The sequence below is a fragment of the Carassius auratus genome, unplaced genomic scaffold, assembly GCF_003368295.1.
Source record: "Carassius auratus strain Wakin unplaced genomic scaffold, ASM336829v1 scaf_tig00026160, whole genome shotgun sequence".
Classification (NCBI taxonomy): Eukaryota; Metazoa; Chordata; class Actinopteri; order Cypriniformes; family Cyprinidae; genus Carassius; species Carassius auratus.
The window spans coordinates 160,192-184,026 of NW_020525495.1; the positions used below are offsets into that span (position 1 = coordinate 160,192).

The 23,835-nt window shown below is 36.7% G+C and overlaps 1 protein-coding gene across 5 annotated transcripts in view; it reads left to right on the forward strand.

Moving 5' to 3' along the window:
* Window positions 1-23,574, forward strand: part of LOC113078635 (nuclear factor 1 B-type) — a 90,662-nt gene extending 67,088 nt beyond the window's left edge. For 4 of the 5 annotated variants that reach the window (XM_026250962.1, XM_026250964.1, XM_026250963.1 and 1 more), the window contains exons 8-12: window positions 353-528; window positions 2,739-2,877; window positions 3,074-3,156; window positions 9,930-10,009; window positions 17,751-23,574. In XM_026250962.1, coding sequence (XP_026106747.1) covers window positions 353-528; window positions 2,739-2,877; window positions 3,074-3,156; window positions 9,930-10,009; window positions 17,751-17,880 — 608 coding nt within the window. In that variant the 3' untranslated portion in view covers window positions 17,881-23,574. The remainder of the gene's footprint in view (window positions 1-352; window positions 529-2,738; window positions 2,878-3,073; window positions 3,157-9,929; window positions 10,010-17,750) is intronic. The other variant, XM_026250966.1, reaches the window with a different exon arrangement.
* Window positions 23,575-23,835: the final 261 nt, after the last annotated feature.

The window sequence follows — 23,835 nt, forward strand, 5'->3', positions numbered from 1 at the left end:
ACTTCCTGACAAAAATAGAAAGTATTTAAGGGCTAGATCAACACAAGAATGTGCATTAGGTAGAAAAAAGAAAAAAAAGAAAAAAAAGAAAAGCCCTCAAAATATGGGGTGGAAAGACAGTTTGTCACCAACTGTATGAAAGCATACCAAAAGAAGTTTGAACTGTTGAGAACTGTTGATCGGCACCTTCTGCAGACTAGGGTGTCTAACAACCCCTCTTTTTTATGAAAACAAAATATTCCTACTTTGTCAAACTTGCACTTTTTTGGGTGCGGGAAGAATTTCCTCCGATAGAGCTTACATGTCTAATTAGTATCTGTTAGTAAAGTAGTTGTTCTTACTTTATGTGCAGTCATTTCCACCAGGAGTCCACCTCCGCTGCAGTTCTCGGCCCCTGCCATCCTTCCCCCGGCCCCCTCGCCCTACATCTCTCATGGCGCCATCCGCTACCCACCGCACCTCAACCCACCCGACTCCCTCAAGAACTACATGCAGCCTTACGACCCGTCCAGCCCACAGAGCAGCCAGGTAAGTAGTGAATGCTCACGTACATGCAGAAAGACTAACGTACATGTGCATTAACCTTGACTCTAACGCAATCATACATAATTAGTACAGTTTATCTGTACTGGAACCGAGCCTTTAAATCTTGTGACTGTGTGTGCATTGTCCACAAAACATAATAGATGCCAGCTGTTAAAACAGGGCTTTGGTTTAACATCTCTATTGAAATGCTCCTTTTCCTCAAACGAGCAGACTCACATGTAAAGCATACTTGTGTCACGTGTGCCGTATGTTCTCCAATCATGATCACTGTGTTGTAACATGTGTTAACCATACTGCAAGCTAAAGCCACTCTACCCTGTAAAACTAATGAGACCCTCATTGTAAGAGCACATGCTGTAAACACAAAGGTGCTTTAGCACCATTTCCTTCTTTTTCTGCCTCTACCTCTGGCTGCTTGTCTGTCTTGGTGTCTTTGGTTGTTCCCACTGCATCAAGCTCAAGTTTGATTAACAGGCCGCATTGTTTCAGCACAGTAATTGACCCAGTTTAGCTAACGAACACAAAATCATTAGTGGTTTTCTCTGTCGGCGCCTTGTCTAAATCAGCTCTGAGCCGAGTGTAGAGCCAAACGACGGCTCTCCATCGCTGTGGTGACTCTGTTTACCAGCAGCGGCGTAAATGAAGTGAAGGGGAACGAAAAGAAAGAGGGGGAAAAATGCAACAACAAAAGCAAGTCAATAAACACTCCAACCAGGGCAGCCACTGCGCATTAGCACAAACACACATGCATTCAATGTGTCTCCAACTCTGTGAAAACTACTGTTACTGAATGTTTTACTGGAGTTGAGATTCCCTAAAGTATGAATTCATAAAAAACTACTCGGAATAGTTAGTATATTTATTGTGCTATTAAATCATTTAATACCATTATATAGGCAATATCTTTATAATGAAGTAGCAAGCAAGAAAGTAAATGCAAGCTTTTACCTCATTCCTGTTAATTGAAGGACTTCAAACATGCTCAGTTTTTTTTGACTCTGCTCTGGTCATGGTGGCTAACTCCTCCTCTTTAGTAGGTGATTGATGGGGCTTTTGGTGAGGCCACATTTTAAAGAACTTTCTGCATATCTGCCAAGCAACTCAGACTGTCCCACTCATCTTAATTGGTTCCACAAAATCTTAAAAAAGGCCAAGCCTCTCCAAACATTTTGTTAAGGGGATATTTAAACTCCTTTCATTTTGGATGATATTGTGGATGGATTTTTTTACTTACAGTTGCTTGAAAGCAGTTGATGCATATTTTGTATGAAAAACTGTGGAATGTAAAAAAACAAACAAAAACAAAAACAAAAAAAACAACAACATTGTTTTCCTTTATTATGGGTAATTCAGTAAAATTATTGTATTTACTTGTAGTATCAACATTAATACAACTCTCTCTGATTGTTCCTCCAAAATAATTTTGTTTTAAATAAATATATTTATTAGGATTTATAATCAAAGTAGTGTAAGAAATATCTGCTGTAAATTGACTTGTCGGGAAACACGGCACTGATTGTCTGAGGGATTTCTTCTTACACTGTGTGACTGAAGCAAGATCGTGATCGTTTTATATCCCCACCGCTCAAACCATAAACAAAGGGCTCATAGACTGGACGAGTCATAGCGCGCTGGAACTGTTACTCGGGAGAAACCGCAGGGAACGATAAAGGTCGTAAATATTTGCCGTTGCCGGGGTCTGAAGCTTAGGTGGGGGGCGATCGCTCTGCAAATAACACGGGGCATATAATCGGGTGGATGGGAGCCAGGATGTTTTTATGCCTGCTTTAACGCAGATTATATTACACCCTAATTAAACATTCTATTCACATTGGGGAACCCCATGGTCACCATTCTCTTTCATAAAGGCCTGTTTGAGTTTTGAACTTAGGGCCCCGCTATGTGAATTCAGTCGAGTCTGTCTCCTGCAGTCAGGAGTGGAAGGAGGTAGACGCTCACTCTGTGTCTGCCTCTCCATCCTCTGTTCCCTCAACCCCCTCTATTTCTGGCATTTGTATGAACTTGGAATGAGTCATGAAAAATGCACATTTAGCTGTCTAGCACCTATGCCAGAAGATAAGAGAACATAAAAAATGTTATTAATTTGTTAACATGATTATTAGCTTAATTTAAAAACATGACACCAATTGGCCTAGTGTGTTAACGGACTTCTTTTTCTTTGAATGCCACAGCCGAACAGCAGTGGCCAGGTACTGGGGAAAGTGCCCGGTCACTTCACGCCGGTTCTGGCCCCCTCGCCCCACCACGGTGCTGTCAGACCAGTGTCTCTCTCGATGGCTGACACCAAGCCAATCACCACATCCTCAGAAGGTTAGTTAATCTCGTTTCTGTACTAACGTTAGAAATGTTATGAGAAACATTTCTTGTCACATTTGAAAATACTTTTTGTGGAAATTGTAATTCAATTTTAAAAAATACAGACCCTAAACTTTTTAATACTGTCAACTTGTCAACACAAGCTGTATTAATATATTTAATACTGACTGAAAATGTGTGGTGTATGTAGGTTATTCTGCTCCAGGCACTCCCACTGCCAACCGTTTTGTGGGACTGAGCTCCAGAGACCCAGCCTTTCTTCACCAGCAACAGGTGAGACATGACTCACCCCCTTTACCTTTCCCTTTTATCCTCCCTGTCCCTTCCCCTGTTCTCTCTCAAATTCCCATCCAACTGTTCTGTATTCCTAACGGGTCAGACAGCCCATAAAATAATCTGGTCATGAAGTTTAGGCACTGTCTTGGCCCTGTAAAGATACAGGGCTGTTGAGAAATAAAGAGGAGGAAACTCCTACTGTCTAAAGGTTTGTTTAGTGTCAGCATTTGTTAATCATCTGTGTCTGCTGGGCACATACAGCATATTCTGAGATGCCACATAGAAAGTGTTTAATGCCATGGACATTCCTGGAAAGATTTTCTCTGTTAGTCACTGTTATTGAGCATGTATTTCCACTTGCTCCGTAACCACAGTCACGTTTAGAGGCTTATGGTTTTTGCAAGTGTGGGTGAATGTCACTTTTACCAGAAATCTATTGGTTCCATAAATTCATACATACAGAGTCCAAATTCTTAGAAATAAGCTAAGACCAAACCTTTTATAATGATTTCCATATAAATACTTAATAAATTGAAAATATCAAACCAACAAATGATGCCAGACATTTTCTCACAACTTTTTTTTTTTCTTTCTGTGAGTCTGATTTTAGTGTATGTATGAGGTCACTTGCCCTCAAGTACACACAGGTGTCCTGGCAGAGTAATCACAGGTGCCTCACATTAGCTATGGACATTCTCCACCATCATTTGACAACCATAAATTGTTCAAAGAAAAAATACTTTTTGGGGCTGCTGTTGAAATGTAGAAATGACATACATAACATGTAATATATAATGCTTATACTCAGTATAAAGTAGTTTCAGACAGTCCGATTTCATTTCATTTTCAACAATTTAGTTTATGTTAAAAGTAATAGATGGATTTATACACAGCAAGGGACGCTTGTTCAACTTGAATTTTTATTGCGATCACCTCCTTTGAGACCCATTTGAGCATAAAATTTATCTTGTCTTGCTGTGTTAAAACTACTGTGGAACAATAGCTAGCATTGTCTTCAGATGGACATAATGATATATGGCTAAATGCAGTACTTAACTTGAGTGATTCGGTTTATGTCGGGCCTGGCTTATAAAGCATTTATTGAAATGGTATTTTTTTGGCAAAACATTTAGTATTGTAAAAAGAGTAACAGTATAGTATGTGTGTGTTTGTGTGTGCGCGCGCGTGTGTGTGTGTGTGTGCGTGCGCATTCAACAGTCTTCTGCAGCATGAAAGGGGATGGTCTGAGGCCAGTATTTTCCACCCTTCCCTAATTGAATTCATCTGCACACGGCGACATCATAATTAGTGGTTTTCTATTGCACTGCTCCTCAGTTACAGTAATGGCAAGCCTCACTTTTATTGCTCTCTGGTTTGGCATCCTTGGATAGGGCCAAGAAATGCACAGCTCACCAACAGCAAAAATGCTGCAGGCCTTACTTAATAAATAAATAAAAAAAACATGAGCCTGTTTTCTTGATTGAGAATTACTTTTTTAAAAATGCAGAAATTCAAAGCGATGGATAGAAGGAGGAACTGTTATTGATAAAAGTGATTCAGTGCATAAGCTGGATGAATAAGTGATTAAAATATCTTCTAACAGGTATCGCATACAGGCATCGCATCTGCTGTAGTGTCTCATACGGCTTGCTTAATGCCTTTTGTTTTAACTCTAGTTCACTTAAACCGGAGAGGGATCATATGTAGACAGGATGATATATCAACCATCCATCATGTTTATATGAGCCGGAGCTTTTGTTTGTCCTTGAAAGTGAGAATTGTATAGCCAGTCCCTACCCGAGTTAACCTGCAGCCTTAGAGCAAGCGATTTCGTTGTGTAAATAATGTCTCCCGTACACAGCAGCCTTTATTCTAGGTGATTTATCATAGGATATTATGAGATGTATTGACACCTGTGTTCCCCTGCTGGGCTTTTGTCAGAGCGTGCGGTGTGACACGTGGGGCGTATGGATTACAGCCGTCACCGTGGCGTCACCTTACAGACCTGTAGTGCTCCTTTCCCAGCATGCTGTGGGGCAGGGTGTTGCCTACAGCTCAGCTAGGCCGTCTGGAAACTGAGAAAGCTCCAGACGCTCAGCGGGACACTTTCTTTCTTTCTCTCTGTTGCTTAATGCCTCCTCTTATTCTCTGACTGTTCATTCAAATTCTCTCTCTTCATTTTTTGTTCTTACATTCCTTTCTGTCCTTTTTTTCTTTTTCTCCCTCTCTCTATCCATGTATTCCTCTTCTAGCATAGAGAGGGACTCTGTATATGCTCAAACACACCATCACTGTAATGACTCCATTACATAAACATTCATGCCTTGTCTTTAGCCTCCATATACTGGAGTCAGTAAATCAATCGGGTGTGTCCATACATAAATAATCACTCCTCCTATTGGTCTCATAGCAACTGTTTGAGCTTATTTCATTTATGAGAACCATCTGTATGCTTATATATCGCCTATGTGAGAAGCTGAGATGTTTCTCCTTCACATATTGTGTTGTCTGTCACAGCACACATGATGTGCGACGCTGTATGATTTGGTGCTCAGACAGTGAAGTGGCAGCTTTCGGATGGTGTCCACTAGAGTAATGGACAGTTTCCTGTGATAAGCCATTAAGAATATTCATCCAAAGTAGCAACAGTGTTTCAGAGAGCTGTGGCTGTGTATTCATTGGACCTAAAAAAGTAAGCTTTAATAGTCAGATGACTTCGGCTTTTCAAAGGCTGACACCAATATATAGAAAGTAGGATGCAGAATTTAATTTAAGGCCAGATGAGACCTACAAAAAAAAAAAATCTAAATTTAATTAATTACCCCAAATTTATTAGAGGCCAATATTTGTCCATTTTGAGAATATCAGCTTCAGATCATAATTAGAAACAACTGGCAGATCAACATAAATGTGTATGAAGAATAAATATTGCTTGCTTAAAGCTCATATTTTAAATACTAATTTCATATTACTCACTACTCTAAATTATCAAGTTATAGAAGTTAATCATTAATAAAGCAAAATGTATGCCTATATATCATTCCAACCAATATTTCAGTGTTTATTTATTTATTTATTTTTGGCTTCAAAAATAAATTAATATACAGCATATTAATGTAATGGTGTAAAGATATATAGATATCAAGTGCAGTTAATGAATGGACATGGGTTTTGTCTAATGATTTGGTGGTATGATGTTCGTAGAGCTAGATGTGCATATATATATATATATATATATATATATATATATATATATATATATATATATATAATGCATCAGACATATAGCATCATTTATTGACAGATGTCCTTATAGTGTGAACATCATGATAGCACTGTTGTTAAATCAAGTTCATTCACAACTTACTCCAAACCCAAACACACAGGGGAGAATGACAGATGAGCATTCATGCACATAACCCAGCAGCACCTGCTCTAGACTGATACCCCTGTGTATTGTGCTTGTGAAAACACCAATGAGGAGAAGATTTCATTAGCTGCTTTCCCCAGGGCTTCTTTCCTTTCTCTTTCAGCCTTTCCCTTCCGTCTCACCATAACCAGTGATCACAAACTTATTTGGCTTTATCAGATGCAAACATGCTAAAGCAGCCACAACTAACAGCTGTGAAGGTGCTAGCTGTGCCGTGGTGTACCTTTGTGATATTCTGGTGCCAGTGACAGATGGCACCCGTGATGAGAACGCCACCGACCTCGAGTCTAGAGCCTATTATGCATTTAATGGCAAAGGACTATGGCCTTTTATGTGTCACTGTGGCGTTTTAGATGTTCCACTGAAGATGAGACCGCTACTAAAATTAAAGAGAATTCGTAAACATCACACTTGTGCTTAGGTTAAAATTCAAGGTATATTTGCAATATATAATTTATTTATTTATTTTTTACAAGCAACATTTTTTCTAGTTTTTCTTACACTTTCTAGTGTATATGTGGTTTGTGTTTTGGACCTGTTCAAACTAATCTGAAAACCTGAAATCACCTCTTAATTCCGACTCTTAATATCCTCAGTAAAATTTTACACTGAGGATACACACAATACAACACAATCTAGTAGCCTTTCAGCACATATTGTATGAGTGAGTGTTTTTTTCAATGTGTGAGGTCGACCAAAACAGGATGAAGGAATGTGCACTACCAAAACAGTCTAATATCTGACCTCAGACTTTGCCCCAGTGCCATTGTTTTCTGGCTTCAGGTCACTCGAGAATGAGCACTCTCTCTCTCTCTCTCTAATATACACACATGCTTATTACTAGAGTTCGTTAAAGTAGGGTTGGGAGTACTGACGGAGGTGGATATCCGCACACAGCAATGTGAAAATACCTCACATATTTTTCTATTAGTCACTCTTTAGAACAAATCAAGCTTTAATGGCACTTAACTTTTTCAAAAGTTTAAGTTCATAAAATCTAATTCTCTCCGTCAAAGAATTCTTTGATATAATAATGAATGTGACTCGTGTTTGCAAAATTACTCGGAACACGCACTGACAAATTTTGAGTTAACATACAAATGAAAAATTATTTGATTTTATTAAAAGATTTTGGTTGAATTTTAGGTTTTTCACAAAATTAGTTAATGAAGCCCTCATCTAGCAATCCCAATGCCCCAAATAGTAATTAAATATCTAAAAGTGTCTTTATTTGTATGTTTTCTGAGAGGTGTACCCTTTTCTCTGCTTTTTTTCATGCGCTGCCACTGACTGACATTTGAATGATGCACATAAAGGCGCTTCTGCTAGTCCGCGATACCAATAAATATACACACTGTATACACAGAATTGCAGTATTTAACGCAAACATTGTATGTTATCAGAAACTGTTTGGGGAAAACATCTGATGTGTAACATTATATTAGATCCATGCAGTAGAGTAGGACTATATAGGCCATCTGTCTCATTAATCTAACAATAAAATAAAAGAAATAAAAAAAATCACTGCTCTTGATTGAGCTGCTTTTGTAGTTTTAATAATCAGTTTATTTGTGATGAACACACAAAGTGATTTTTACAATTTGATTATTTTTTCTTGAATTCTTTTGTTTAGATGTAAAATGAAAAAAAGTAATGCACTAGGCCTGTTTCTTTCTTATATTTGTTCTACTGTTGTTGTTGTTTTGCATCTGTTCAGAATTTTTCTAAGAAAGATAAAATAAAAATGGCTATACTGTGATTACTAATATAGTAATTAATATTAAGAAAGTAAGTGGAGGAAAAAATGCAGCATTGCTAGGTGAATTTGCTTGGAACCTTCAGAAAACTTCAACATGATTTTTCTCAGAACTGACTTTGTAGACGGGTGTAGCTCAGTAATTTTTAGTCTGAAAATAATATATATATATATATATATATATATATATAAAACTTTTTTATAAACTTTTTGTTAATATTAAAATTGACAGTAATAACAAATGTTTCTTGAGCACCAAATCAGTATATTAAAATGATTTCTGAAGGTTCATATAACACTAAAGACTGAAAATGTAGCTTTGCCATTACAGAAAAAAAATATATTTAAAAATATTTAAATTGTAATTATATTTAACAATATTAGTTTTTTACTGTATTTTTGACCAAATAACTGCAGCCTTGAGCATAAGAGACTTTTTTCAAAAACACTTACCCCACCCCAACTTTTGACAGGACCCCTAAGCTACAATTGAAGTTCCTATTAAGTGTTAAGAGTTGCTCACCTGATTTATGTTTCTTTAACCCAGGGAAATATCAGATTATCAGACTAAATATTCAGCTATGTGTATTTCAGCCACCCAAAACTCTTTGGTGAGAATTGATCTTTGAAAATCAATTCACCTTCCTAGTTATATTGCAACAGAATACAGATTTGATTTGGGAGTGTATAGGTGCTTTCCAAGAATGGAAAGAGCAATTGACAGTGTGCCAATGAATATTCAGAGAGTGGCTGCACCTGATGAAGGCTTTTTTGCCACTTTTGTATGTGGCAGGGTGGCATTAGCAAATGGAATGTTCCACTAAGTGTCAGGATTTACTCTGATGTTGTTTTTGTGGATGGTTTCTCACACTTTCATGCATACAGCTTGTTGCATGCTTGTGTGTAAATACTGCAGGTGAATAGGGTAAAAAAAAAAAAAAAAAAAAAAACTAATAGTTTTGCCTACAGTGTCTCCCCTTAAAAAAAAAAAAAACAAAAAAAAAACAAAAATTGGTGTTTTATTCAATTGTGACCAAAAACAATCTGACTCTACTGACCAAGATTAGTCTCACATAGAATGTTTCAAGGTATGCTTTAGTGAAAACGGGTTGCTTTGACAATTTCTAACAACAATTAAGTGATTGTAACTGCATGTACCACTTGGAATGCATGTGCCTCCTCCCATTCCAGTGCATTCTGTGATAGATGAATAGCTTTCATGTAACCCAGCACACATTTTTGTATACTAACCGCTTCTTTTGCTTTCAGGATGTTTAATAATCAGACCACTAATGTTATTGCATGACACTTTTGACATTTTGATGGCAACTTTCTTTAATGGAATCTAATTGTAATTTAAATTAGGCCCAGAACGTAAGATTTAAGATCTAATTTAGAATTATTAATCCTGAACATTAGTGATGATGTTTTCTTAATCTATTCATGTAAGATTATCATCAGATATATGTAACAATATATGTTGAGATGAGCTTAGGTCTTGCTCCAGGTCTTGTTGCATGCTAAATGTGTGTTAGTGCCGTTGTGCTAGCCCAGTTGTCTGACTGAGAGGTGTTTGATTGACAGCTAAGGATTTGTGACTGGCCCGTGAATCAAAACATCAGGTCATATGGCTCAGAGGAGGCTTTGGGGATTTCTTGGCAAAGGTAAACGTTTCCTTTATTTTCAACCCACCTCTCCATTAAATATTACCATGTACAACCTATATCTGCAATTGTCCAAAACCACTTCCAATCCTGTCCAGATCGAGCCCCCCTTTTCTGTGCTTTTGCACTCATCACAAAAAAATAAGAAAAAAAGAAAGAGAAATACAGACAAAAGCAGAAGTGTATGTAATTTGTGATGAATTTTGTTCATGTATTCGTGTTTAAGGCCATAAGATAAAGATGTGCAGACATGATAGAAAATTGAATGTACTTATTTGCATTTTGACTTCTAACTATATTTCCAAATGTTTTAGGTCCATCTCATTTGCCCTTCATTAAACTTTGGTTTCTCAAAGTGTCATAAAGAGAACTTCACAAACCTTTTTCAGGCTGTTTCAAGACTGTGAACATCTGGATGAACAATCTGCGGCCAAATTCATAGGAACTTCACATTGAAATAACATGAGAGAATTATTCGCTGAAATTGGTGGATTTGGTGGTTGTAGGTGCTACATGTGGATGCATTTAGAGATGCAGCTTCTCAATGGCTTTGCTATACTTGCATAAAGCAGTTATTGTTAGCATGCTAAAACACAGCACACTAGAACTATCTTTAAGTTTAATCTTCTGATTTATTCACCAAATACTTCTAAAAATATTTTAGCAAAAGCTATATTAAGATAAACTGATTATATAAAATTACTGAGGTTGGATGACTATAGCCTGTCATCCTGATTTCAAAATAGCCATAAGACATAACTTCACTAAGAGTTGAATTTATCCTGTTTTAAAAACTATCATAAAACTATTTAAATGCTTTTGTCATTCACTGACTGTTAGTGACAGACATCATTCGTTACAAATGGGTCTCAGAGGCAAGAGTTGCTTTCTGACACTTTTTGTGCCTCTGCCCATCTTAGAGACAATATTGTTTATGATTAATGGAATCAATGAATTAATGAAATGGAAATATAATGGAAAGTCACGCTTGGTCAGCCTTCTTTACATTTGTTGTCAGACTTCTAGAAGCAGGCTATATTCATCAACTGTTCTTCTTTATAACTAAAGTATATATCTATGTACAGGTGCTGGTGATATAATTAGAATATCATCAAAAAGTTTATTTATTTCACTAATTCCATTCGAAAAGTGAAACTTATATATTACATACTGACTACACATACTGATATATTTCAAATGTTTATTTCTTTACATTTTTATGATAATAACTGACAACTAAGAAAAATCCCAAATTCAGTATTTCAGAAAATAAGAATATAACATAAGGCCAATACAAAGAAAGGGTTTTTAGAAATCTTGGCCAACTGAAAAGTATGAACATAAAAAGAATGAGCATGTACAGCACTCAATACTTAGTTGGGGCTCTTTTTGCCTGAATTACTGCAGCAATGTGGTGTGGCATGGAGTCGAACAGTCTGTGGCACTGCTCAGTTGTTATGAGAGCCCAGGTTGCTCTGATAGTGGCCTTCAGCTCTTCTGCATTCTTGGGTCTGGCATATTGCTTCTTCCTCTTCACAATACCCCATAGGTTTTCTATGGGGTTAAGGCCAGGCGAGTTTGCAAATTAAGAACAGGGATACGATAGTCCTTAAACCAGATACCGGTAGCTGTGGCACTGTGTGCAGGTGCCAAGTCCTGTTGGAAAATGAAATCTGCATCTCCATAAAGTTGGTCAGGAGCAAGAAGCATGAAGTGCTCCAAAACTTCCTGGTATACGTCTGCGTTGACCTTGGACCTCGGAAAACACAGTGGACCAACACCAGCAGATGACATGGCACCGCAAACCATCACTGACTGTGGAAACTTTAAACTGGACCTCATGCAACATGGATTGTGTCCCTGTCCTCTCTTCCTCCAGACTCTGGGACCCTGATATCCAATTGGAAATGCAAAATTTACTTTCATCAGAGAACATAACTTTGGACAACTCAGCAGCAGTCCAGTCTTTTTTGTCTTTAGATGCTTCTGAGGCTGTCTGTTGTTCAAGAGTGACTTGACACAAAGAATGCAACAGCTGAAACCCATGTCTTGCATATGTCTGTGCATAGTGGTTCTTGAAGCACAGACACCAGCTGCAGTCCACTCTTTGTGAATCTCCCCCACATTTTTGAATGGTTTTGTTTCACAATCCTCTCCAGGGTGTGTTTATCCCCATTGCTTGTACACTTTTTTTCTACCACACCTTTTCCTTCCCTTCGCCTCTCTATTAATGTGCTTAGACACAGAGCTCTTGCAGGTGTTTTGAGTTAATTAGCTGATTAGAGTGTGGCACCAAGTGTCTTCAATATTGAACCTTTTCACAATATTCTAATTTTCTGAGATACTGAATTTGGGATTTTCCTTAGTTATCAGTTATAAACATATATAGTAAGTGAAATAAACATTTGAAATACATCAGTGTGTGTGTAATGAATAAATATAATATACAAGTTTCCCTTTTTGAATGGAATTAGTGAAATAAATGATGATATTCTATAATTATATGACCAGCACCTGTACTGTAGTTATAAAGAAGAACAGTTGATGAGTTCATTAATCAAATAAATTAATGATTAACATCCTTACCTTCCTGAAAGTCAGAAAGTTAGAAAGATGATTACTGCCGGGAAAGAGCAGAATTCCAGCATTAGTGCAGCAGCATCCTGTCACTGACAGGAGAGAGCTGCATATTTGCAAAGGTCACCGCTAAGCTTGGGTTTTCTAAGCTGAGGCAGTGAAGACTGTTTACTCTGGTTAATAACCTCATCTGCCCTTCTGCATTAAAGCTTTGCACTGATTTTTTTTTTTAAATAAATGCCTAACACTAAAATAATTTTAAATTGAAATCAAGATCAATTAAAGAAAAAAAAAAGAATATTAATAATACTAATAATATTTCTTGAATCCCTTCTTCAGAGATAATGCATCTTACAGAGCTCACACATTTTGTATATATTCACATATATATATTTGTGATAACTTATTGTGTGCTTAGGGTGTGTGTGTGTGTGTATATATATATATATATATATATATATATATATATATATATATATATATATATATATATTATATTATTATATCAATTACATGATGTGGTGATTAATTAATCGCACATCAAATTGGGAGACATTACTCTAAAAAGATCATTTAAAGTCATTGTTGTGCAAAGCATCAAACAGAGATTAATAAAAGTGGGTTCAGAAAGAAATATTTTGTTTGATAAAATGTATTACACAATACTCTTTCGGACCATGTGAGTAAATGATGACAGAATTGTCATTTTTGGTTGGGTGAACTATAACTTTAATAATTTATTCTTAATTCTTAATTTCATTATTATTACTATGAAAATATAAATTGATTTATTTAATTAAATTATACTCTAAATAATAAACTGCCAGTAGGGCCCTATTATACACCCGGCGCAATGCGATGCAAGGCGCAGCACAAGTGTGTTTGCTAGTTTCAGTCCGGCGCCATTCGCATTTTTCCGTCAAGCACCACATCGCTTAATTAGCAAATGCATTTGCACTCATTTTTGCACCCATGGGCATGCTGGTCTAAAAAGGAGGCGAGTCCAGGCGCATTGCTGGCGCAATACTATTTTGAGGAGCTGAAAATAGATTGCCCCACAGACCAGCTCAAACCTAGTTTAAACTCTGTCGCAATGTTTTTTCTTTGTTATTTAAAGAGTGTATACCGCTGCTTATTAAACACAGGGACGCACAGCAGTACACAAACATGCCAAATATAAAACAATTAAAGGATTGCAATGCATAAGATTTTTTTTTGTAGGCTATATATATATATATATATATATATATATATATATATATATATATATATATATATATATATATATATATATATATATATGCCTACATGGATAGTCATCACATGTATCAGAATTAGGCTATTTGCTTGCACATGAACAGCTCTGTTTCATTTTGGAGACGCGTTCTGACTTTGCGCTTGCCATATTCCGCCATGTAAATAGCAAATCCATTGTGCCATGAGTGCAACTGGCTCTTAAAGGGAATGGAAGATGAGACTATGATTGGTTTATTACACGTTATGCCCAAAAAACACCCATTACTCATTAAGAGAATAGGGACAACCCGTTTTTCCATCGTTAAAATAGCAAAAGTGGATTTGGACACGCCCTGAGTGCACCTGCGCAGTGCGCTTTACACTTTGCATTTAGATCGTTAAAATAGGGCCCTATGTCATCGAGTCATTTATTCATTTATTTGATTCATTTAAATGGCTTTCAAATTCTTTCAGGAGTGAAGTAAATGGCTCTTTAAGAATGGTTCATTGAATCATTAGGCTTGTTCGACTTGAAGTGGGTCATCACCATCAGTATTGTGTTTTAGGCACTTGTATAAAAATGCTGTAAAATAAGGATGCCATCAAAAATAATGGCATAAATAGATTTGTATTAATTAACTTCTATTAACTAAACTAAATTATATAAACATTTGATGTGACCACACTATGCGTTTAAAAAAGCTTTGTCCTAGGTGCACTTGCACATTGTTTTTCGGGTAGCTTTGCAGGTAGGTTTCTTGAAGTGTCTTGGAGACATTGCCAGAATTCTTCAGGTCTCAGTTTGTTCTGTTTCTTCATGTTATTCCAGACAGACTGAATGATGGTGAGATCAGATCTCCATGTGGAGCACTGGCTATTGTCAGACTCCTTGTGCAAACACAAATCATACTGGATTATTACTATTAGTGGCAAAAAATAATGTTTGGAAATGTAAACTGATATTTACTACTGACATTACTACTACTTTTTTTGGAATATATATAATATATAATATATATACCATACACACACACACACAAATATATTGTGCCTATATATTTTGTTATTCATATATTATAGCATATATCATTGCCACATATTTATGGGATTTTAAGGGAAGGAGTATTCACTTCTACTTTATGAGATCAAATTTTAGTGTAAGGTGGGCCTAATGTGAGCAATATGTCCCTGAACTATATCCTCTTTCTTCCACTTTTGTAGTCTCCCCCTCCAGGTCTCTGCTGTGGGAAAGGACTTGCTCAGCACTTCCTCACTGCAGAAAACTCTGTGGAAAAGCAAAGTCACACTGAACACACTCTCACTTCCTTCTCTAGACATCAGGGTTACAGGCCCCTGCTTTCTTTACAGCCCCCTTTCTGGCCTCCTAATAGACCACATGGAGTACGAGGGAAAAAATGTTCTGTAGCAGTTGCTCACCCTTTTAAGATTTTTTAAATTTATTTTTTTATGGCTAACATTAACGAGCATTGAAAAAAAATGCACAGATTTTACATTTAAAATATTCAATAAAAGTTTACTAATTATCATGTTTCTTTCAACTGCAAAAAACAAACTTGCAACACAGTTGATAGAGGCAGAATGTGTGCTGTGTATTTCAGATGAAGATTAATGCAGCTGAAGAGATGACGTCAGGTCATTGACATTGGAAATGTGATTTGTCAGTTGCATGGACTAGCAAAGCTGCAGTGCCGCAGTGTGATGCATGCCAGTCCACAGCTCAACACAAATTGAATTCAAGCCAGACTTGCTTGTTGCCATCCTGTAGGAATTGGGTCAGCAATCCATTAAAATGGCATTAGATAATCTAATTGAGTGTCTCATTCCAAAATGAAGCAGGCCCATGCTTTGCTCCTGCAGGAGGGTGGACTTTTGAGATGAGAGACTAAGTGATTTGTGAAGAATAAGAATCTGATAAGGGAGGAAAGATGTTTGTTCTCCCTTTTATCCCACATAACACCATTCTCCCATGTGAAAGGGGCCCATCACATCTGCGCTTGTCTGGTAGCCGGGGAAACCAGACAGTAGGTAACACCAGACTGAACCTTGTACTTGGGAATATCCCACTCCATGGCAATCCATCAGACACTGTTTATTGATGCTCTGCAAAGGCAAAGTTTAGGGCACTAGTGCATGAGACAGTTTACAAGCTTAATGGGTCGTAGTCTGTTTTTTTCTGGCCTATTAGTGATCCTTTTCCTGGATGCTTTAATTTCTTTGTGCTAACTTTCCCTGTCTAAGAGACCACTATGTTGTGTTTTGGGATTATATATGAACCAGCTTCTTAAATTCGAAAGTCAGAATTCTTTCAATAAATAAATAAATAATTAATTAAATCAAATAAAAATTATATATATATATATATATATATATATATATATATATATATATATATATATATATATATATATATATATATATATATATATATAATTTATTGCGTTCAATAAATAAATAAATAAATAATTAAATAAAAAAAATTATATATATATATATAATTTTAATTTAATTTAATTAATTATTTATTTATTTATTGAAAGAATTCCGAAAAAAAGTGGAAACTGGTTGTTTTTGTGAATCTCTTTGTGACTCTTTCTCCTTAAAGTCTGACAAAATGTGCGCTGAAATCATAATTTGAAGCTCTGTTATTTAAACAAGATTTTAGGCATTGTCTGCAAGTGATTAGTGTAAATCTCAGACTGAAGCCTTAGCTGCTTTCAGGGTGACAGTCAGCCGTATAACCCCGGGCTACCTCAGGAAGAATAAAGTCACTGTTCCACATCCGCTGGGTCCCTATCCTTCACCAGCCACTGGCTTTAGCCCTTGTCCCCCCCTCAGAAAACAAACAACAAACTCCCAAAGAAAAGCACACTAAAGCTTTGCACCTGCATCCAAAGCAGCGAACCCAGGGAAAAGTCTTTGCAGAAAACAGTCCCCTTCCTTCTCCTTCAATCAGCCAACCGCACTCCACCCCTCCCCAGGCCTGTCCCTTTTCTTTTTCAGGGGCAAAAAAGACACCAGTTGGATGGGGGGTGGGGGGGGGGGGGGGGGGACAAAGAGGTGACTGTGTGCACCAGGCACTGTTGACAGAGCAGGAGTACAGCCTGTAATCTGTGAGCAGAAAAATTTTGTTAGGCGATTGGCTGAGACAGGTATTTCAGACCAGGGCTGGGGTAAAGAAGGGGGGAATACCAGGGCTCCGGATTCTGGCCTGTCTAATTATTCGACACATGTACGCACCATTCACCTCCCCTGTCCTCCCCCCAGGGAACAACATGCTGTTTGTCCACCCCAGTGCTTTTGCAGCCGAGATTCGCACCACGGCTCACAATTAACAGTCTCGTGTTGTTGAGTCGTTAACGTGCTGAATGCAGATAGAAAAGTTCTGTAGACAGTCTCGCTAACTTAACCCTATTGATCTGAAAGTGGGTGTCAGCTCCAGGGGACTGAGATGGGAGCGTGTTCTTGGGGAAACTTCCCCCATACATTTGCATTATGGGTGCTTTTTTTCTCTGGGATATCCTGTTCTCTGACACAATCCTGAACTCATATTATTTGTGTGTGTGTCCATGTGTGTGTTTAAGGATAAAGGTATTTTTCAAAAGAGGGTGGAAAAAAGTCTAGATCTGACATGGCTCTTTCATTAACAGTTTCAGATTTAAATAATTTAATGTTTAATGATAACTTTAAATAAACATTTAATGTAGTAATGTAACTGTATTTTAAAACTATGTATTTGTCATGCCCACAGTAAGGCATCTAGAGTTACTATGTAAACAGTATTAATAAAAAATACTGTAAGTATTGTTTGTGATTAGTTGTGATCAGTGTAATGAATTTATCTTGTGCAATATATTTGATTTCTTTTTTAATAACCCTCATAATCTGTCTTTCCCCTGTGTGTCTGCAGTCCTGGTACCTGGGCGAGCTTAATTCCATTCCAAGTGTCGAACGGGACTCCGATTCTGCCAACAAATGTCCAGAATTACAGCATAAACATCATTGGTGAGCCCCTCCTCCAGGCAGAATCAAGCAATTAAAGGGGGCCTGAAACTGGACCCAGGAGATACAGGTCCTCGGAAAAACCAGCAAGCAGCACTTATACAATCGACATGAACCTTTGTCCCAGGCTCTCAAGAACATTGGGATAGTGCAGTAGAGTGAGTTGGGTCAAAGTGTTCTCTTCTGATACGAGCCACTCCACGCCAGTCAGTCATTGTGTAAGAAAGTCCCTGAACTGAGATACTGTGATCTTTACCATACAAACTTTAGATGCCTTACTGTATATGCATGACATTCTATTCTCTTGTTAGTGTTTCTCTTGTTTCATGTCACGATTACTAGTTTTACAAAATGATTTAGAAGGGGGTGATCACACAAGGGCTGGCTGATTGGATGGTTTGTAAAGCAGGCTGCAATTGAAACGAACTATCATCAAACAAAGGCTCATCGTATTCGTTACATAACCATAGGAACAATTTTCAATGAACAGACTGTTTCTATTTTCATATTACCCTCAGAATTTAATTTGCCCATGGTGCAAAATCTTTTTAATATGTAATCATGTCAATCCTGTGCTAATGTTCTTTTAAGGTAAAGGTTGGATTTTCCTATCCAGAGTTAAGAACTCTAAAAACTTTGTTTTCCTTCAAGGAAAGAAAATGCCTGAATAACTAGGTAAGAAATACTACCCTTTTTTAAATTTACTTCGAAAACAATTTTGAGAAAAATAAGTCAATATCTCACAAGAGGCAAGTGCAATTTAAATGATTTTACTGAAGGGAAGCTATCACAGTCTGTCTGCCCTAAGACTCTAAAGGAACGGGGAGTAAATGTTAACTTAACAAAATTTTTTAATAAAAAATAATTTAAAAAAGTGAACCTCGATCAATAAAAAAATAAAATTGCATCCTTGATTCGGGACACTAGGGAAAGCTGAGGGTAGAAGAGGAAAGTGGGATTGACAGTGAACGTGCACGTGAGCATAACTGAACACGAACAAGACAGCACTTACTTTGAGCCGTACCCAAACATGCGGGTAGTTTTTTATTTTTTTTTATTTATTAAGATTAAAACATAAAGTCGATGAAAAAAAGACTCAAACACACAGAGTGTATAAAATGTTTTTTTTTTTTTTTTTACATATTACTCACCAATCTAGTATGCATGTTTATTCAGATGTTGGCTTGTAAAGCTACTGTTTACATTTGATATCATGAAAAACAAGAGGATTGCAGGCTGGTGATGTGTATGTGTAAAGCTGTACACATTTCAACACTAACTTGCAGGCTGAGGCGAGGTCTCAAGGTGCTTATTTCAAACCCACTTTGGTAGTTTCAACTGTCGCGGTCCCCAGAAATCGATGATTGCTTCTGGCATTTGCAATGCCATTGCCTCTCCAATCAGACATATTTATATAATTAATCTTTCCAATAATCTTAATTTGCACGAAAATATATAGTCCACATTACGTGCCTTGCGTTCGACTATAGAAAACATCACTACACTTGTTTTTGCTGCATTTATTACCGATTTAGGGGGAAAAAGTAACATTTTTATGATAAGAAATATTTTGTACTCTGGATGAAATTGTGACATTGATTTTTAGCTTCATTTACTACTTTATCTCACATTTACAGTGCGTATCAAGGCTGTATAGTTACCGTTCTAAAGTTTATAATCAACCAGCATTATTATTATTATTTTCTTTTTTTTCTCAGTATTTTGGTGGTTGTCATTTTTTTTTCTTTTGTTTGAATCATGTGTAGTTTGTTTTTCCATCTTCCAGTCATTATTGGGGTGGGCGGGTCCAGATTTAAAAGAATTATGCAATACCAAGTTTTGCCTATATAGGTAGTGCTTTTAGCTATGTAGATTATTAGAAGCTAGTACAGAAATAAACAGTTTAAACATTTAATTTCTTTTTCTATGTTGTTGTTGTTGATGATGTTGTTATTTTCCTTTCTTTTTTTTTCCTCTCCTTTTTTTTTAATGGTATTTGACCAAAGTGGGAACTGCTTTCTATGCAGCATGTGACAAGGTCTTTTTTTCCCCTTGAGTGTACCTAAAGGCAGAGAGGTGCGTGAGAGATGCGTTTGTTTGTATTCTCTGTAAGGGGAAGAATTTTTTCTACACTTTGAAGCATGTCGGCAAAGAGGGCACCATTTGGTCTAACATGGCTGCAAAGTCACTGATTTGTCTACTGTGACTAACAAACTCCTTCAAACTTCCCACCTGGGAGGCTAGTTTGACCTTCAGAAGAAATTGACTTTCTTAGGGGAGACAGCTTGACTTGAGAGTGACAATCAATGGCGAATTATGCACACTAGGGTAAAGTGTTAAATGCTGGCATTTTTTTTTATTATTATCAGATATCTTCCCTACCCTGTTCACCTTGTCCGGTTAACAATGTAGCTATATGCAATTCCCAAGTAAATGCCTTAAATTTTTACAAACAAGTGACTTGTTATAAAATGCGCTACAATCAATGTCACGCAAGTTACTGCGTGTTAGATCTGTCACAATCAGTAAATTCACACAGATTTTTATTCTTCCCTTTTAAGTTTTCAAATTTAAAGCCTTATTGACATCATAGTCCATAGACAAATACCCCCATGGTGAAAATAATTTTTCAAAATTTATCTCAAGTTATATATTGTTATTTTCAATATTATGTGAAAGGGAATAACTTAATGCTCTTATGGTCTTAAGGATCAAAAAAAAAAAAATGGTTTTGCACCTACAGCATATAGGCAATCATCCACCCATAGTGTCTTTCAGTTAAAAAATAAATAAATAAATAAAAACTCAGGCAATTTGCTTAACGGCATTACCAGAATCAATTAATAGATGGCCTCTTTATAATAACACTCCTCATCATTACGGTTTTAAATTGTAGCCCTTAAATCACTATTCAGTCTGCTTCTGAGACCTCAAGTCAAGCTGAATCTCTCCTCCTTCACCGAGATGTTTTTTTTTTTTTTTTCATGTATGTGATTAAGCTAAAAAAAAGCCACCCCATTCAATGTGCACTGTTGCCAGTGCAACTGAAGTGCATTTCCTCCTGGAGTGGTGGGAGTGTCAGAGTCAAAGAGTCATTCTCTTGCTGGAAGCTGTGAAGGAGGCCATAGGTAGGGGTCATCTTGATGGCCATTGTAATAGATTGGCAATAGCAATAGTTTTCAGTAGTAGTCGTATGGGTTGAAAATTTGTTCTGGCAGCTTTGTGCACTGTTTGTAGATGGATACGTCAGTGTGTGTTTCAAGATGATTCTGACACTACGAGAGGAGAGTACATGAGGCTCTTTCTATTGAAATGCCTTCCTTGTTGACAAAAGTGTGTACACTGTAAATTTCTCTTTCCCCGTTTGTAAAAAGAAAAACATTTGACTTATATATTCGTGAATTTAAGTGATGTCCGTGTTTTTTAGTGAAACCCAAAAACATTAAAAAATACAATACTTTTTTTACTTTAAATTCGTGTTACAACTCAACAGCTGTCCGATACAGTACATAAAAAGGTTGAATATGTAATTTCTTTTTTTTTTTTTGTTACTTATAAAGTTGGGTGAATTCCTGTATTGGACTGTAAATGTTTAAAACAAAATGATGAAGGTCTTTTGTTGTTTTTCGTGTTGAGTAACTTGGATCCTTGAGACATTTCATAAATGTTTGAAGTGTTGTTTTGTTAGTGTGGCCATAGAGAGAGTGTGTGTGTGATGTGATTATGTGATATTGAAAACAGGAAAAGATAAATAATGTTAAAATTTGTAGGGTCATTATTATTATTTTTTTAATTATCTTTTTATTTTTTTTATTTTGTTTTGTTGTTGTTTTGATCCGTTGGGGAACTCCTAGTCACTTTAGTATAAAGTCACCTGATTTGAGTCTCCCAACAACAACAAAATAAAAAACTACCAGGGTAATGTCGCTACACAACTTCACAGATTGTTCTGCTGTCTTGTGCAAAATAAAATGTGCATTATTTCCCCCGTCAATAGATGCTGACCCACCAGACCATGTACAGAGATTTTTCTGCCATTCTGCTTACATATGTCTGCCATGGGCAGCGATAAACATGTTAGAATGAATGCTGCATACTTTTCAGGCAGGCTCGGTACTCCAAGAAGCCTTTGTGTGGACCCACAGATGTCTTTTTCATGTTGCCATCACGGGAGGAAAACAGATGAGCATTTGCACTTTCTGCAGTTCCCACTACCCCTTTCATTGGCACATTGTTTGTTGTTTGGATTACGTCTAGCTAGTGATGATGCTCTGATTAGCCTGAGTGTTTGTATCTAGTTGATCTGAATGTTGTCAAAGTAGCTTGGAGCACTTCCCCTCACTATAGTAGCGATATACAGCAGTTTCTTTTTTCAAAGGGCTGATCTTTTAGAAAATAGTATTTGTTGCAGAATTCAGTTGTTAAAAGCAGTAAGGCAATGGCCTGGTAAAGCTGTAAAAGCCAAGGTCATGGCTCATGAGAAGCCACATGGAAGTAACTTATGCAAGGAGGACCAGTGGAACTCATTCAATGTGTATTTTCAGCTCTTCTGTGCGTCAGTGCAGGGAAATGACAGGACGAAATTTTGGTCCACATCTATTCTCATATTTCCATTTCTAGGGCATTTACAACAGCATGAGTGATCACTGACATAACAGTAATATAAAAACCAGCATATTATGAAATGTTTACCAAAAAAAAAAAGGAAAGAAAGAAAGAAAGAAAGAAAGAAAGAAAGAAAGAAATAAAAATATTTCAACCAGTGCCTGTTTCAGCTCAAAGTCTCAGTGGATGTTCCATTGTAAATATGAAAGCATGGAAATTTCTTTAGGGAATAGAAAAATACAGTCAGCAGAATTTATGGGATTCCTCTTCGCATGTTTTAACCCCCCAAACATTTCTTCTTTTTAGTGTTTATTTAAAAATCTTGGGTTTTCGTTCCTTTTTTTTTTTTTTTTTTTTTTTTTTTGTGCTTTGTTCAATTTTGGATAATTTTGTCAAATGGTAAACCCCAGTCTCTATTTAACAGAGATCCAGTAATAGTTTGGCAGTGTGTTTCCTAGACTACACTTAGTACTATAGTTGATGACAAAAATGTCAGGTAAAAAAAAAAAAAAAAAAAAAGATTGCCAGCTCCACAGCAGAGTTTTTTTTTTTTTTTTTTTTTTTTTGCTTTTTGAAGAGAAGGGGGTCTTGTGACACTTTTATGCCCATTGCAAATTCAATGGTATTATGGTAGGTGAGTTTATAGCATGCCAACAACACTAACACCAACAAATGTTATAAAGTCATAACGGTTATTAGTAGTGATTGTGAAAACACAGCATTGTATGCAAATATTGATGTATGTTCTGAATGTACATTATAGAATCACTTTATCAAGGTTTTGTGTTTTTACTCACAGTTTAAGAAAAACAGGTGTCCTTCAACAAGCTGTATAGTGAAGGCCTTTTTTATTTAATTTTTTTCTGTTGCTTTCATGCCTTTCCATTTTTACAGCTATGAACAGTAGGCACTGCCTTGCCTTTGAGCTGGTTGCAGTTGTTGCAGGGGCAAAAAATGCCACAAGATTACAAATGAGTGTAAATAACGCTTGACTTTTTTTGTGATTGTTACTGTTATATCCAGCCTATACTGCTAGCAGCTGTTTTTACTGCAGTCAATTACTGGAAGTGGATATATTTCCTATGCAAAACTGTTTAAACAATAAAATGAGCTCTGCTACAAAGCAACTGTTGTTTGGACTCATTGCTTTTTCAGTGCTGTGCTTCAGTATGTTTTTCTTGAAGAAGTAATATATCAATGACCAGATATGAAACTAGAGTATTGTTTGTAGGTGAAATAAAATGTCCCACATTGCTCCAAGTGGGGAATATAATCACACTGAAATCATTCCTTCTGTGGTTTTCTTTAAACCAAACATAGCCAAAGCATCAAATAACTCAATGGAAGCCTCAGGCAAATCTTGGTATTTTGGGCAAAGACTACAGTAT